Genomic DNA, 16,382 nt, shown 5'->3' on the forward strand with positions numbered 1-16,382 from the left:
TGTGTGTGTATGCATGTGTGTGTGTGTGTGTGTGTGTGTGTGTGACATTTTGGTTGGGTCAACATTCAAGTTCCAAATATTTTCTCCCGAAACAGATTTACAATTACACAGTCTTGCATGCTTCCACCCACAAACCCAAAGCACCCACACACACACACACACACACACACACTTGACAATAATTTAATACTGAAAACAATTCAATATTTATGGCAACAACAACTCAACTGACAGACTACGGCACCGTAGGACAACAAAAGATACAAATATTTCAAGGCTGACACAAAATTCGAAGCTCTGTGGGGCACACAAAATAACCAAAGTAGTGTCAATTCAACAAAAGATAATAATTCATAAATCAATACTTTGAGAGGAGAGTGTTGGGGAAAATCACAGATAAACAAACACTCAAAATGGGTACATGTATATGTTCTTGATTCTGTTATCTTTTAATATCGGTAGAAATCTACATACAACTGCATAATTATGATATCCCCACAATTTCCCTTGATAGCTTTATCTGTTTCTCTTTTAAATAAAAGCAAGAAACAAGAATTGAACTTTATTTAACAAGGATTAAGATTTAAGGCTACGCCTTTTCTTACAATCTGTCCTTCAAGAAGAAGAATCGTGCCACAAATATGTAGATAGTAACGCAAAATGACATGTAGATATAAACAGAATAGACAATGAAAATTTTCCTCCACCACAAAGGATTTTGAAATTTGTTTTTCGGAATTAAGAATTTGGTTTAGAAATATATTTATTTTAGTTTCATATATATATATTTCAAACAGTTTAAAAAACACAAGGTTCTGTATTTAAGAATCTGGTTTGGGAATAAAAGAAAAAAAACCTTGAAACTACAATATCTTTGTAAATTAAGGTTTCTAAAAAATCTATGCCAAAATTATGAAACTTCTTATTTCCAAAATGCTTTCTGCAATGTATAAGGTTAAAGGACTCTAACTGAAAAGTAAGATGTCCTGTTTCTGTTGGCCTTCACTTGTATAGCATATCTTTAAATAGCGCTCTACTTCATTTGTTTACAATTCTCAATAGCTATGGGATTTTTACCTCTGTTACTTTAATGACAACAAACAAAACCACCAGGGGAGAACAAAACTTAAGTGACATGTCACACTTGAAAAAAGTCAGAAAAAGACTTATGCAATGCTACAGCAAAAGTGAACATCAGTACATTGTATTTATTTCTGCAATGTGTCTTGAGCATGATACCAAGCTTAATATAATGAGCATTGCAGCAATGTCCTTATAGGTTTACATATTGCAAACAAAAAAGGTCATGGCAACTAATGATAACCAATACATAAATGAGTGAATTCATAAATACATAATTCCGAAAATAAAAATTGAAAAAAAAAAGGATTATAATCTGACATAAATTATCACAAAAATTCAAAACTAAGAGAAAAAACAGTCAATGACATAAAAAAGTAATTAGATTTATGAAACTAATAGCTCAGACACCAAACCAACAACCAACCACCTAACGCACAAACTCAATGCTTGTAATAAAGTTGAATAAATAATCCACACTGGTAGCAAGGACAGATGGACACCGACACGTAAAGGTTCATCATCAAAAATATACATACTGTGGAACCCCCTAAGATTCAAGATTGTAGAGATTAAAACAGTTGGTGGTATGAAAAGAAAACGAATTTTGGTAAAAAAATGAAATAAAAATCCACACAATCAAAATATATCCCCCCCCTCCCCCTCAAACCACATGACAAATGACAACAACATGCCACACCAATAACAATAGAAACACAACAACAAACAAACCTTCCTTAAAACAACAACAATCAAACCCTAACCCTAACTCTAAAAACAAAGAAAAACAGCCACATTAAGGCAAAGCAAATGGGATAGGGGAGGGCACAAAGTGAGACTCTTAGTGAGAAAAACAAATCCTGTGTGTGTGTGTGTGTGTGTGTGTGTGTGTGTCACGGTGTATGTGTGTGTGTGTGTGTGTGTCATGGTGTGTGTCACAGTGTGTGTCACAGTGTGTGCGTGTGTGAGTGTGTGTCACGGTGTGTGTGTGTGTGTGTGTGAGACTCTTAGTGAGAAAAACAAATCCTGGAAAATGGCTGACATTCCAGTTATTCATTTTTTATTGCATTTTATTTTTTCATAACAATGCATTCTTTCTCCTTCTTAGGAAAACAAGAAAAAGAAACAAAAATAGCTTTGAAAATAATGTGAACATAATTATATAGTTTTTACTTTTAATATGACTCATATGAAAAAAAAGAGAGTCTTATTGAGTGCCAACGCACACAAATATATAAAAGAGTCGGGGTCGGGACAGAAAACTGAATGCATGACACTTAAAAGTCAGTTTACTACAGCTACAATACTGAACTAAAACAACAAAAAAACTAAAACAAAACACAAAATTCCCTAGGAAAATTTGACCTTCAGGGGGTTCCACAGTAATCCATCATAGCATAGGCAACTGCAGCTTGTACTCGTAGTTTTTGATACTTGCATCGCATTGTGTGCAAAATAGGCAGAAAGTGTGCTTCACCACTACATTAGTGCACAGTCAACACAAAAACTGACATTATTAAAATCACCACAAAGCTCTGACAAATGGCTAAAAATAACAATCACGGCACGGAATAAATCGGAAAGGTCGGTTCTGTTGAAATCAACTAATGTCTTCCAGTGAAACGGATGCTTTGCCGAAGAAGAAAAAATCACCACACATTTGCTTAAAAGGTTGTTTTACAATCCTGTTTAGTACTCTTTACGTAGGAAAATAAAACAATGAAAGAGGGGGGAGGGGGGGAAATAGTACTCTTTACTGGTGCTGCAAAGAAAGGACTCTTACAGTACGAGAGCACTGTTTTGGACAAGCATCACCTTTGGACCGTCATTTCTTCTGATGTGAAAACTTGTCTGAAGAATTTGATTTCAAAACTTGTCAGAAGAATTTGACTACAAAACTTGTCAGAACAATTTATCATGTTACAATAACACCTGTCGGTTTCAAAGGAAAAAAAATCGTTTCAGATTGCTGACAGTTCTTCATGCACAATATCCCTCCAAACAAAACAGGTTACAATTCTGTCATCGGAGAACGTCTTTTTTATCATGAGACATTGATAATTATCTTGTGAAAATAGTCTATCGAAGACAAAGAGTCGACCTTGGATGAAATATGGTCCAGGAGGTTTCAGTTTGAGGCATATTCGTATCCCCCTATATCTAGTCACGGTTGACAACCTAAACATCCCCCCCCCCCTCCCTCCCTCCAAGAAAAAAGAAAAGGTTTCAAGCAAACCGAATATGTTTAAATTTTATGTCGGGTAATTAATAATTCCATAAAAAAAACGTTTATGGTAAATAACAAGATTAATGTTAAAAAAATTAGGAGGATGATGAAGATGATGATGATGAGGAGGATGAAAATCATAACGAAACACAAAGGGTTACAGATGATAATGAAATTAACCACCAAGAGATGAAATTATTATGAGCTTCATTGCAATTACATGTACTCAGATAACTGGTAAACTAGTGAGAACATCATGATCAACATTCCACCATGAGCATAATTATTACAATTATTTTATGTGTGTGTGTATCCGATAAATCCAAAACAACAATTTGTATAACCACAGCGACAAGAACAACACAAAACCTATTGTCGTCTTGATTTTCGTGCAACATAAATACACCATGTACAGAAAGCTTGCTCACGATTTCATACAGCAAAGCAGGACAGAATGAAAGTTGTTTGGTCGTATCATAAATTATTCAAACCCGTACAACACAAACCATAGAGCAATATGTACAAATCTCACATTGTAAAAAAAAAAAGTTGAGAATCATTTTGTCAACCAACAAAGCTACTGCATGTATTTTCAAGCAAACCAAATCAGCTGCATGTACTTTTAAACAAACCAAACTCGTACCTACAGGTTTTTACAAAATCTTCTCTCTCTCTTAACTCCCAAAACAAAATCTGTTTCATCTCGGTCTCATATGATAGCAACATCTATATGGAGGCTATCTATTAAGTTTCCTCGTTGAAAACTGTTATATAGTCATATCGGTTGTGGTGGTGATATATTTTCACAAATTATTTGGGATTGGAAGGATTATGCTGACGCTGATATGTGAACAAATACACCACAGCAAATGTAACCACACTTGAAATCATTGTGCTAAAAACAAGAAAGCAAGCATAGTAAATGTGCACAAATCAGTGCATTGAAAACCGTAATGTGTAATCTTAGAGTTTTTTGTTATCCTAACAGTTAAGTCTTGAGTTAAACTAAGTTAAATACATGTATTACCAACTTTCAAACTTGATAGACAGTTTAAAATTGATACATCTTCTTGTTTAATTAGTAGAACAACAGAGATCTCGGAGCCAACAAAAATTAATGTAAGGCAATGACGTTTTACCACATATACCACAATGATATCTGAAATCATACAAAAATACCCCACCACATTTACGACCCAAACAATGTTCTTAATTTACCATATACTTGTACAAACATATAAATGTCAATATACAGGAAGCACAACAAAGACTTGGCTCCCTCAGAAATAATCAAGACCTGATGTTTGCATTGACTTAAAACTTTGAATAAAACTATGGCATTGGCTGCGCTTAGTGTTAGACACCTGATAACACTGAACATTATTTTCAACATATATGCTGGTATAATACAGCTGTATTTGATGAAATGACGCTGTGATTCAACGCATCAAACACAAAACTTGTAGCTTCAAAACACTATGTAATAATGTTGTCAAAGATCTGACAATTTAAATTAAATTAAATTTAAATTACTGACAGAAAAAGGTTACGCCTTTGAAAAACTGAAACACAATTAACCAAGCGGCAAGCTGCATCCGCCAGTTCTCAAAGGCTTAGTGAAAGCAATGATCCATTCAAGAATGTCTTTGCTTTTTGATTTGGAAAGCTATTTTTTTTCTTCTTCAGGAAGCGTGTATTGCACATAATGTTGACCCCCTCCAAGGGGAAAAAGATGAGCAGAAGCATGGTAAACTATGCTTTATGTCACACGCACACACACACAAACATGGTACACTATGCTTTATGTCACACGCACACACACACAAACATGGTAAACTATGCTTTATATCACACGCACACACACACAAACATGGTAAACTATGCTTTATATCACACGCACACACACACACAAACATGGTAAACTATGCTTTATATCACACGCACACACACACACAAACATGGTAAACTATGCTTTATATCACACGCACACACACACACAAACATGGTAAACTATGCTTACATCACACGCACACACACACACAAACATGGTAAACTATGCTTTATATCACACGCACACACACACAAACATGGTAAACTATGCTTTATGTCACATGCACACGCACACACAAACATAACAAGTCGCGTAAGGCGAAAATACAACATTTAGTCAAGCTGTCGAACTCACAGAATGAAACTGAACGCAATGCAATTTTTCAGCAAGACCGTACACTCGTAGCATCGTCAGTCCACCGCTCGTGACAAAGGCAGTGAAATTGACAAGAAGAGCGGGGTAGTAGTTGCGCTGAGAAGGATAGCACGCTTTTCTGTACCTCTCTTCGTTTTAACTTTCTGAGCGTGTTTTTAATCCAAACATATCATATCTATATGTTTTTGGAATCAGGAACCGACAAGGAATAAGATGAAAGTGTTTTTAAATCGATTTCGGAAATTTGATTTTGATAATAATTTTTATATTCTTAATTTTCAGACCTTGTTTTTAATCCGAATATAACATATTTATATGTTTTTGGAATCAGAAAATAATGAAGAATAAGATGAATGTAAATTTGGATCGTTTTATAAAAAAATAATTTTAATTACAATTTTCAGATTTTTAATGACCAAAGTCATTAATTAATTTTTAAGCCACCAAGCTGAAATGCAATACCGAAGTCCGGCCTTCGTCGAAGATTGCTTGGCCAAAATTTCAATCAATTTGATTGAAAAATGAGGGTGTGACAGTGCCGCCTCAACTTTTACAAAAAGCCGGATATGACGTCATCAAAGACATGTATAGAAAAAATGAAAAAAACGTCCGGGGATGTCATACCCAGGAACTCTCATGTCAAATTTCATAAAGATCGGTCCAGTAGTTTACTCTCAATCGCTCTACACACACACACACACACACACGCACGCACACACACACACACACACCACACCCTCGTCTCGATTCCCCCCTCTACGTTAAAACATTTAGTCAAAACTTGACTAAATGTAAAAAGAACATCACTCACACACGTGCATAAAGCTTAGTTTTCCTGGTACAGTACTTAAACTAAGTTAAAGTTACAGTATGTAATCTTAACCCCCTCTTTTTGAAAGTCCAGGGGAAAAAGTTTTCCTGGTACTTCAACTAAGTTAAAGGGTTATTTTTTCTGATGTTACCCAACATGTGAGAGTGGCATCAGGCAAGACAGCACAGCGTGGCCCCAAACTCTGTTACAAAGATGTTTGCAAAAGAGACATGAAGGCCCTCAGCATGGACATCAACGGTTGGGAAGATCTTGCCCAAGACTGAGCCCGAGGACCCCTGACAGTTTTTTCTTCCATATGGTTCATCTTTCCATAGCCACCTCCTGTCTATAACGGCTAATTATGGTCGGTACCTTTGGTGGTCGTTATTCTTTCTTTCTTTATTTGGTGTTTAACGTCGTTTTTAACCACGAAGGTTATATCGCGACGGGGAAAGGGGGGAGATGGGATAGAGCCACTTCTTAATTGTTTCTTGTTCACAAAAGCACTAATCAAAAAATTGCTCCAGGGGCTTGCAACGTAGTACAATATATGACCTTACTGGGAGAATGCAAGTTTCCAGTACAAAGGACTTAACATTTCTTACATACTGCTTGACTAAAATCTGTACAAACATTGACTATATTCTATACAAGAAACACTTAACAAGGGTAAAAGGAGAAACAGAATCTGTTAGTCGCCTCTTACGACATGCTGGGGAGCATCGGGTAAATTCTTCCCGCTAACCCGCGGGGGGGCGGTGGTCGTAATAGACAGGTTTGACTGTATTATGTAGAATCCACTCAAATCAACTAGGCACTATGTATTCCATTCAGACTTGGAGGTTATATAAAGAGTAACTTAGCAGTTCACTTGAACTATAAGACTCTAAAAAGGTTAAACAAAAATCTCTCATCTTATAATCTTTACTAAAGCTTCACAACTATTTTGATACATGATATCAAACAACAAATTCACACAATTCTATTATCTCAAGAATGCTGAAGCACAAAACACAAGAGTACAAAAGGGGCATACACTGCAGTGATATACTTTGATGTTGCATTTTGCCTTTTCTTTATTGGCATAAGCAAATGGCATGACTGCAAATGGCATGACTGCAAATGGCATGACTGCAAATGGCATGACTGCAAATGGCATGACTGCAAATGAGAAGGAGGTTGGCGGTGGTTAGGGTATGAAGGGATCAGCACTGTACATCCCTCTTTCCGACCAACATCTCTAAGAATTCGAATTTTCTATAACCCTCATGCCAGCTCTCAGCCCAGCTACCTGTACTATTCTTTCTATTATTGTTTAAGGCAGGTCAAATGGAGACAGGGACATTACTCTTCATACACAAAGGGAAGCCACTGAGTTGTGTCGCCATTTTTTCCTGGCAGGCTGGGAATTCGAACACATCGAACAGGGAACGCAGAAGAAGAAGAAGAAGAAGAACACGTCGAACATTCGAATGACGTGAATAGAACAAACGTCACATTTTTCAGGCAGCGTAAGTGAATGACGTCAGAAAATGACGACAACGCCAGAAATAAAAACAATGCGACACGCCTCCCAACCACGAGGTCAAAAACACGTGGGCATCTAATGAAATCGGTACAAAGCCGTTCTCTTTGCCAGTGACATCGTAATAATCACCAAAGCTAACATTGAAGCTCTGGTAGCAGGTAAGAGAGTGTCTCCCAACCCGTGATGCTCACAGCGTGATTGCATCAGAATACCACATGTTAAAACCGGTGTTTGAACTAGAATAACAGCCAGTAGTATTAAGAACAAGTGTCTTGTGTATGCAGCCCTCTTTCTACTGTACGCTGGCAGCAGATAATACAATAATTGAAGTCCTTCGAGGCATAAGGGGCCCATAAGGCGAAAAATTGCTTTAATTCCACCCTCAAAAAGTCCCAGCCTTCAAACCGTAACAAATAACAGTACGCACTATTAAGCAAAATTATAAACCAAGCCTTGATTATTAATTTTTATTATTACACTTGTATCAAACAAGTGACCTCCACCTTTTGATTGGCGTTTTTATTACATTTGAATCGGACTTGTGGCCTTTCAAAGTTGCGGTGACCTTTGACTTTCAACAGAGGTCATATGTAACAGTGGTTTTTAAAAACATAATTTAGTTGGCTCATATATCTGAGACAAATGATCGGACAACAGCCCTTTACATTATCGTGACACATATTTTTCTGAGGCACACTGGACAGTAATAGTGCAAAGGGTGGGGTTAATCAAGGGAGTGAACCCCCCCTAAAAACACTACCAACCTGTCGTTTTTTTTGTTTTTTTTAATGCCGTTTTGATCGCTCTTGCGTTTACAACCCATCTCATCAAATCGTAATTTATTTCCAGGCTACCAGCAATAAAATACCTCAACATGAGGAACAAATTTAAAATAAACTCTGGCAAAAGACGTGACGTCACAAAGTTTGAGTATGCGCAACAGTTTCGTTTGCCAGTGCACTTCGTTACCTGCCCATTGCTGCTTTTGGTGATATTTTTTAAATGACTATTCCTATGCAGATGTTTGTGTAATTGGCCGTTTTCAAAACATACCCATTTTTCGATTTTTCGGTCAACAATTCAAAACGGGCACTGTCTTCCGAGACTCATAGCTCCGAAACGAACCCACTACCCTATATTTTTTTTATGCTGAATGCATAGCAGACAGATCGAACTTAAAAAATAACCAACTTTTGGGAGAAACCAATTTATATTTAACGGGTCCAGTGAACTACCTTAAGCGACTCTCCGACCATTCAACCATCACCTCCCCCTACTTATACTGTCTCCGCACTCCATTGCTATGCATACATAAGTCACCAGGGGCAAAGAAAGACAACAAACAATACAATAAAGTGTCATCTTCCACACATGCAAGAACACACACACACAACACAGTTCCACCTCCACACACACACACACACACGCTTGTAAACGCAGGCATTCGTCAGTATCACTTCTCCATCATAGAAAGCTTCAGAATTCGTTCCAACTCCTCCTCTTCCTGTCTCTGCTGCTCCGTCGCTTCTTGCGCTTCCTGCTGCGAGAGTTGCAAAGCCAGCTGAAGCTGAGCGTCGTCGTCCTCAAGGCCGCGTGGCAAATGGGGCAAAGGTCGCGACCTTGACTGTTCACCTGGTGGACCTCCGGGCTCTGCTGGGTCTCCGGGTGCCGTCAGGCTTGCTGCAATGGCTCTGTGGTGAGAGGAAGAAGGTTGGAGGAGGTTAGACGGTTCCAGCATTCAACACGCAAGCCAACAAGATTGAATGACAAGGAGATTGAATGACAAGGAGACTGAATGACAAGGAGATTGAATGACAAGGAGATTGAATGACAAGGAGATTGAATGACAAGGAGATTGAATGACAAGGAGATTAAATGACAAGGAGATTGAATGACAAGGAGATGGAATGACAAGGAGATTGAATGACAAGGAGATTGAATGACAAGGAGATGGAATGACAAGGAGATTGAATGACAAGGAGATTGAATGACAAGGAGATTGAATGACAAGATGGAATGACAAGGAGATGGAATGACAAGGAGATTGAAGTGCTCGGAACACAAGCCAAAAGTGAGTGAGAGTTATGCTGACATAGTCCCATGGTGCCTCAGACAATCACAAGTACGGAATGAATAAGCAGTTTACATCTCTGGCAGACAGAAACACCAAACACTTACAGCTCACAAAAACATACACACGCTCTAGTACTGAGTCACACCATGGCACACTATTCCAATACATACACTTACACACACACACACACTCTTTTAAAAATCTCCACCCTTAAACCCACCAGGCGGCGGCAGAGGCGGACGGGAATCGAACTCACGACCTTCCGATTAAGAGGCCCACGTCTTACCAACCCGCCACTGCGCCCGTCACCACCTGCCTGTAACAACCACTTTTGGTATGTCCCTGGGGTGGTCAACAAAGACAGGTTGAACTGTACAAGGTTTGACCAGTTCTATTTACCTTTGCATCTGTCGATCGCTTTCCTCAGTACCATTCCCTGGAGTAAGATTGCTGCGGTTGAGTGCTTCCCAGAATGTAACCTGCACAGAAGTGAGGATAAAGATCATGCAAACGTGCCAAGATGATGCAAAACACCAGAACACCACCACTCAAAGAAGTGGAGTGAAAAACGTTTCCAGATTAGTCTGATCTGCTTATGAAGTCCACTGAGAAGAAGAACGTCTACTCACACACACACACACACGAAAAAGCTGAAAAGCTTGTCAACGATTCTCTTAAGTCTACCTTTTTACTTTAAAAGGCAACAATTAACTGTCCAAAACTTTTCAGCATCAAATTACAGAGCTTCTTGAACCTCTAGATAAAATTCAAGGAAGAAGACAAACCAGGGGGGGGGGGGGGGGGGGGTGGGGGGGGGGGGGGGGGGGGGGGGGGGGGGGGGGGGGGGGGGGGGGGGGGGTGGTGGGTGAGGGGTCGCTACACCCAGCCCAGGAATCCAGAGGCTTAAAACATTTCTCATTTCAGGAGTAATATGTTGCATGCAAGATGTACGAATACCTAAACTGTCCACCATCCCCCCCCCCCCCCCCCCCCCCCTCCTGTTATCAACATATCATAGGGGAATTGCAAATGGGTACATTGCAAGCTGAGTGAAAGATCAACCAAAGGTACTCTTCGAGCACCACACTGCTGCAGAACAGTGTATCTGCACCTTATTAGTACATACTGAAAAAGTTAACAAAACTGCAGGGTGCACCTGCACTGACAAAGACCCACCTGATCCTCTTCAGAACCAGACTGAGCCAGACTCTGCTGGATGGCAAACTGCAGGAGTTCATCGTCTTCATCACGCAGTCTTTCATGATGCGTGTCACCTGATACAGACAAAAAGCACCACATAAGATCTCATATCCACAAACCAATATCCGTAAACCAAACATGAACCAAAGGTATACATTATACACAAGCTCTGAATCTAACATATCAACGTCATGATGGAATTTTTCGCGTAAATCATTTTACACAGCTTTTTAGCAGAAGGCTAAAACTGATTTAACAGATTATTTTTTTATGTTATGCTTTACTTGTATGCAATTTTAATCAGCCATTTTCATCCTGTAAAAGTACTTATGAAAAACATGCTCCAAAGCAATACAAAAACAAAACACATCAAATGCATAATCATGACTGTGTTCATTCTTCACACAGACAAGCATTATCAGATAAAAATCTGTTCTGTCAAAACTCAAAACCTGTCTCCCTTCTTTCATTCCTTATCCCCAAATCCCCCCCCCCCCCCCTCAACTTTTCAGCATCAAATTACAGAGCTTCTTGAACCTCTAGATAAAATGCAAGGAAGAAGACAAAACATCGTTCTCATTTTCAGGGAATGGGGGGGGGGGGGGGGGGGGGGGGGGGTGGTGGTGGTGGTGGTGGTGGGGGGGGGGGGGGTAAGGGGTTGCTACACCCAGCCCAGGGAATCCAGAGGCTTAAAACATTTCTCATTTCAGGAGTAATATGTTGCATGCATGATGTACGAATACCTAAACTGTCCACCACCACCCCCCCCCCCCCCTCCCCCAAATAACCAGTCTTACCACTCGTGTGATATGCAACAGGGGGGTCGAAAATGCGCTCATCCACTATACAGGCCATCTCGGGCTCTTGTATCAAAGTCACTAAGTCTGCTGGGGTCACTGAGCCAAAAATGTTGCCGAAAGTCACTCGGGCGTTGAGCACGTGAAACAGGGGTATCTCTGATGACAAAATAAAATAAAAAATACATTCAAATATTTCCAGAGGAAAATAACTGTTGGCGAAAGCACAGAAGACCTTTGTGATTGTGTTGACTCACAAGTGCTAAACAAAACTACACTTTATGTACATATATACATAGTTATCATGATAATATATCATATTTCTAGGCGCATAATTATAACCAGGGTTAAACCCTGCTCAGATCACTTGACAATCATTCGGAAAAATACACACGAAAAACATATACATAAGGGCACATACATAAAGGTTCTGTTTTCTAATGCACCATTAGCATATAAAATCAGAAAATGACCCATAAGAATTAAATTCAGCAGGCCAAAGGGCGCATCGAGATAACTTACTACTGCATCCCTCACAGTTTACAGCATTTGAATTTGGACTGAGAAAAGCAAAAGTGAGCACCAAACTGAGCACATAAACACACCAACATCTGGTAATATGACAACATGGTATTTTTGATCCTAACCTCAATTTGGCTCCATTTGGGAGGGGGGGGGGGGGAGGGGGTGGGGACATTTTTACTGTACCAAAACAGGGGCAAAAAGATATAACATCCCCCTCACCAATCTTCACAGGGAATCCAGAGGGAAGCTGCAGAGTGATAAAATCCCGCAGCTTGGCGAAATGAGCGTTGCTGGTGGCCATCAGGTCAATGATGGGCAAAACCTGCTCCTGAAGCGACAGCGGATAATCTTCGCACAGCCACAGCGTGGCCTTGAACTTCTGAATCTTGGTCGCCTGTTCCATGGGTCGTCCGATGTCGCGCTCACCAAGCTCAACCAAAGAGTTGAAGTACTCCTCTGGCGTGATGGACGAAGGGTTGTATGATACTGTGTTGGTGGTCTAAAAAAAACGAACAACACATAAATAAATAAAATAACAGGTTATATTGGGTTGTGACTGACAGTGTTTATAAACGAAAAACAGAACAAGAGCCTGCAACCTGGAACGAATTAACCTAAAAAAAAAAAATTGATAGGCAAAATTATGACGTGGAACATATCTCTTGACATGAACAAATGCACAAGACAGCTGCCAGAATGGTGTGTTGTGTGGCTAGTGTGTTCGTTGAAAAGTTATCCAAGCACTGTCCTTCCTTCTAGCTTTAACTGATGTTCTCTTTGTTACTCAGGTTATGATTTCAACATTTCTACTACCACTAACAAACAGGGCACAGAAGCTGTGCGTGGTCAAATTCTTGACTAAGAACTTAAATTACATCCGACACCTGAAGCGGAGAAAGCTGCAGTTCTTCAAGGTAAACTGGAAGGGAAGTAACCATGTAAACAAGGCTGAAATACCTGCTCTTCCTATACAACCTAAAATCACCAAAATGAAAGGTGGTGTGTTGAAGGATAAGACCCACATAAAGAGATTCTCAAAACAAAACATGCAAAAGTCCTCTCGTCCCAGCCTTAAAAAGCACACGTACAGACTGATGAACAGACAGAACGATCGGCCCCCACACCCTTCCCTTTTTGTTCACAAATTTATTTAATTTTATTGTTTGTTTGTTATTTTTTTTCCAGAAAGATCCCGCACCTGAATTCACAGTATTGCTCCTGCATCATAATTTTTCAAATGTTTCCCACACAAACAATATAAATTCCAAGGAACTCACTCCGTTGATTCCAGCCCCTGCGTGTTGAATGGCTTGTTCTTCGGTCGCCCCCAGGAAAGTTTCCAGTGGCGTCTTGTTCACCTTTTTCGATCTCTCCTTGTCTTGCTTCGTTAGGTGCTCTGTTCTGGACTTTGTCACCAGTTCTACATTATTGGCACTGAATACCTGCAGATGTAACAGAAGAACATGCCGTTATGGTAGAGCTAAGGGCAGTTGTCAACATTTTGATAATTTACGAGGATTGGGAATGTAATCACTGTGATCCTTCTACGACTTAAACATCAAGCACCAGGGATTATGTTTATTGTAAATATTTGCATGAATACATGTACTAAATTTCATCTCAATGCATTTTTGCAGCTGCATAACATAAAACAATGAGCTTTCCAACACACCAGAAAAAAACATTGTTCTACGAGTGGATTTGGGTGGCCGAGTGGTAACGCACTTGCGCTCGGAAGCGAGAGGTTGCGAGTTCGACCCTGGGTCAGGGCGTTAGCAATTTTCTCCCCCCTTTCCTAACCTAGGTGGTGGGTTCAAGTGTCAGTCTTTCGGATGAGACGAAAAACCGAGGTCCCTTCGTGTACACTACATTGGGGTGTGCACGTTAAAGATCCCACGATTGACAAAAGGGTCTTTCCTGGCAAAATTGTATAGGCATAGATAAAAATGTCCACCAAAATACCCGTGTGACTTGGAATAATAGGCCGTGAAAAGTAGGATATGCGCCGAAATGGCTGCGATCTGCTGGCCGATGTGAATGCGTGATGTATTGTGTAAAAAAATTCCATCTCACACGGCATAAATAAATCCCTGCGCCTTGAATATGTGCGCGATATAAATTGCATAAAATAAAAAATAAAAAAATAAAAAAGTTCCTGTGCTTAGAACTGTACCCACGGAATACGCGCGATATAAGCCTCATATTGATTGATTGATTGATTGGATTTTGTTCATCACTCTCATTTCCAAAGCATAAAAACCATGGCCTATTTTTGAATGTACCCTTCCTTTGAAGACACTCATAGTCTTCAACAAAACAATAGAATAATTACATTGCACAACGAACACTGACCTTGCAATCATAACCATTGACAGATTCAGCCTTGTCACTGCGCCAGCCCCAGATACCTGATTTACTCCTGAAGTACAAAACAATATAAACATCTGAATGGAAAGTAGTTACACATAAGCAGTGTCTAGTTTCAAACCTCATAAAAAATAAAAAGTGCAGAGAGAGAGGGAGAGACAGAGAGAGAGAGAGAGAGAGAGAGAGAGAGAGAGAGAGAGAGAGAGAGAGAGAGAGAGAGAGAGAGAGAGAGAGAGAGAGAGAGAGAGAGAGAGCGAGCGAGACAGAAAGAGAGAGAGCGAGAGAGAGAGAGCGAGAGAGAGAGTGAGAGCGAGAGAGAGCGAGAGAGAGAGAGAGAGAGAGAGAGAGAGAGGGTAGTGGGACAAGAACCCTCCATCACATGAGACTTTCATCATGAGAAAATACATACTCACACCCCCGTATGTTCCATTTCAGAGACTAACCAACTAGCAAGTAAACTACAGCTAATAAGTCTATACAATGGCATCAAGCTTTGAGCAACAACCACTTTCTGCAGTACCTTTCAAAGGAGATTCTGTTGGTGTCGATGTAGGTGGTGACGACAGGGGAGGTAAGCCTGGCCGCCACTGCCTCCTCTGACGGGACCATGAGGGAAGAGTCGGCCGTCGCTGGTAGAGAGCGGATGGTCTCGGAGTACACTCCCTTACTGTCATGGTCAATCTCCATCATTACCGCAGTGGTAGGGTCTGGTAAGAAACACACATTTTGGAGATTATTGTGGTTAAGTTTTGACCTGATTATGATTAGTCCAAAAAAAAAAAAATTGTCTGTTTCTGGTCACCCGACCGACCCTAAATTTCGGCGCCGACCCTAAACTTTTTTTTTCCAAACTCAATGGCTCGTTACTAACTCTTGAGCATACCAGTAATTAGGACTTGGTCCCTTTCCCAAATTTGAACCCACGAACCAAGGATCACAAGTTCAATGCACTCCCAACTGTGCTACTGAGGCCCCAGCCTTCTACTAAAATTCCCATTTGTCCAAGCTCAAGATGTAAGATGTCTCAAGTCTTCTTTTCTGTTTCATCATGGAAATATCAGACCAGGTAAACAAAGAAAAACATGTCATACTCTTTCAGTCTTTGTCACAGATTTGTAAATGTGTTGAGTGTCTTGTCTCTATGTATAGTGAATCCAGTCTCTTTGCGCGATTTTTAAAGTTAGTTTTATTGGTCTACATTTGGGGTAAAAAAAATAAAAAAAATAAAAAAATCCCTACCTACCTACCCTATTTTATTTAGCCATGTTACCAGAAACAGACAATTTTTTTTTTGGCCTTATGATCCTTTTAAAGGGGCAATACCTAAGAACAAAAGGCCCTAAGAATGCCACGAAAGTTACACCATAAGATTCTGCGTTACAAATAATGCTACCACGCAGGATGACTGCCTGCGCTTCCAAAGTTATGCCATAAGATTCTGCATTACACATGATAATGCTACCAGTACCATGCAGGAGGAATGTCTACACTTTTAACAAAAGCAAGTGTTTTAAATGCTTAATTAAATGTCATAAAATCCTCCAAGTTTTGCCCACATTACACACTG

At 39.8% G+C, this 16,382-nt stretch overlaps 1 protein-coding gene across 1 annotated transcript; it reads right to left on the reverse strand.

The window, feature by feature from the left end:
• Window positions 1-167: 167 nt before the first annotated feature.
• On the reverse strand, window positions 168-15,519 carry LOC138975579 (ankyrin repeat domain-containing protein 13D-like). Its single transcript, XM_070348304.1, has 8 exons — window positions 15,336-15,519; window positions 14,801-14,867; window positions 13,726-13,890; window positions 12,668-12,947; window positions 11,924-12,082; window positions 11,103-11,200; window positions 10,326-10,405; window positions 168-9,543 (listed from the first exon to the last, which is right to left on the reverse strand). The coding sequence occupies exons 1-8, from the start codon at window positions 15,503-15,505 to the stop codon at window positions 9,306-9,308; spliced, it is 1,257 nt and encodes a 418-aa protein (XP_070204405.1). The 5' UTR covers window positions 15,506-15,519; the 3' UTR covers window positions 168-9,305.
• Between the last annotated feature and the right edge of the window lie 863 nt (window positions 15,520-16,382).

This window comes from Littorina saxatilis, linkage group LG9 (genome assembly GCF_037325665.1).
Source record: "Littorina saxatilis isolate snail1 linkage group LG9, US_GU_Lsax_2.0, whole genome shotgun sequence".
Lineage (NCBI taxonomy): Eukaryota > Metazoa > Mollusca > Gastropoda > Littorinimorpha > Littorinidae > Littorina > Littorina saxatilis.

What these genes read in the sequence shown, in the direction of transcription:
- LOC138975579 (XM_070348304.1), bottom strand. Translation starts at nt 15,505, where the DNA reads ATGATGGAGATTGACCATGACAGTAAGGGAGTGTACTCCGAGACCATC. An exon ending in CAGGGGCTGGAATCAACGGA is followed by an intron (nt 12,948 to 13,725) that starts GTGAGTTCCTTG and finishes CGTTTTTTTTAG; the next exon opens with ACCACCAACACAGTATCATA. An exon ending in AGCGATCGACAGATGCAAAG is followed by an intron (nt 9,544 to 10,325) that starts GTAAATAGAACT and finishes CTCTCACCACAG; the next exon opens with AGCCATTGCAGCAAGCCTGA.